At 65.1% G+C, this 886-nt stretch overlaps 1 protein-coding gene across 1 annotated transcript in view; it reads right to left on the bottom strand.

Moving 5' to 3' along the window:
* Window positions 1–595, bottom strand: part of LOC104079243 (myotubularin-related protein 9-like) — a 3,165-nt gene extending 2,570 nt beyond the window's left edge. The window contains exons 1-2 of the mRNA XM_009581212.1: window positions 491–595; window positions 16–169 (exon numbers count right to left, since the gene is read on the bottom strand). Of these exons, the coding sequence (XP_009579507.1) occupies window positions 16–169; window positions 491–526 (190 nt within the window). The 5' untranslated portion in view covers window positions 527–595. The remainder of the gene's footprint in view (window positions 1–15; window positions 170–490) is intronic.
* Window positions 596–886: the final 291 nt, after the last annotated feature.

Raw genomic sequence — 886 nt, 5'->3', positions numbered from 1 at the left:
AGTCGCTTCCCAGCCCAGGCAGGTCTCTCCCCTCCAGGCTCACCTGCGAGGAGATCTGCTGGAAGTACTGCTCGAGGGGGAAAAGGTGCCATCCTTCCTCGATCTTCAGGTCCTGGGGTCTGTAGAAGAACGGGTACATCATCATCACGGAGTCCACCGAGGAGAGGGCCTGGAGTGGGAGCAAAGGTGGAGCTGGTCACGGGTGGGGAGCATGGAGATGGCTGAGAATGTCCCCACCGTGTCCCCAGGGCAGCCTCTGCAAACCCCATCCCTGTTCCCCGCTCCCGGTCACGTCCCAGCGCCAAGCGAGGGCTGGGCAGGCAGGTGCTGGCACCACCAGCCCCGCGGGCACCCTGTGCCAACACGGGCCGGGAGCTGAGTATTTACCCACGTTAATGACAGATTGAGAGCAAACACTGCAGGCGGCCGCTTTCTCCTGCCAACCCTTTACACCCCGGCGCAGCCCGGGCCGGGCTCTCCAGGAGCTCACCTCGATGGAGCTGGCGATGTTGAGACACTCCTCCATGCCCGGGATCTCCAGCTGCAACACCTTCAGGTCTTTGCACCGGAGTGTGATGGTGCCGGAGGAGCCGGTGAGCCTGGGGGAGGCAGGAGGAGGGTCAGGGCTGGCTGTAGGTCCGTGCACACAGACAGACAGACACATGACAGCGCCGAGCTGCCCTCTCCCCCTGGGAGAGCTGAGTGGGATGAATCGGGAGGGCTGTGCCGGTGTGGGTGCTGAATCGCTGGCTCTCATCCGGCACCGGTGGCACTGTCTGATGCCAGGAGTTCCACCATCTCCCTGCCCTGCCCGGGGCCCGGCGGGGGCCCTGGTGGTTAGCACCAAGCCGGGCGCTGCCGGGCGGGCTAGCAGGGCTGAGAGAGG

The sequence above is a fragment of the Fulmarus glacialis genome, unplaced genomic scaffold (assembly GCF_000690835.1).
Source record: "Fulmarus glacialis isolate BGI_N327 unplaced genomic scaffold, ASM69083v1 scaffold28477, whole genome shotgun sequence".
NCBI classification, from domain to species: domain Eukaryota; kingdom Metazoa; phylum Chordata; class Aves; order Procellariiformes; family Procellariidae; genus Fulmarus; species Fulmarus glacialis.
Note: the sequence above shows the minus strand (reverse complement) of the source record. Positions and strands in the feature narration are given on the sequence as shown.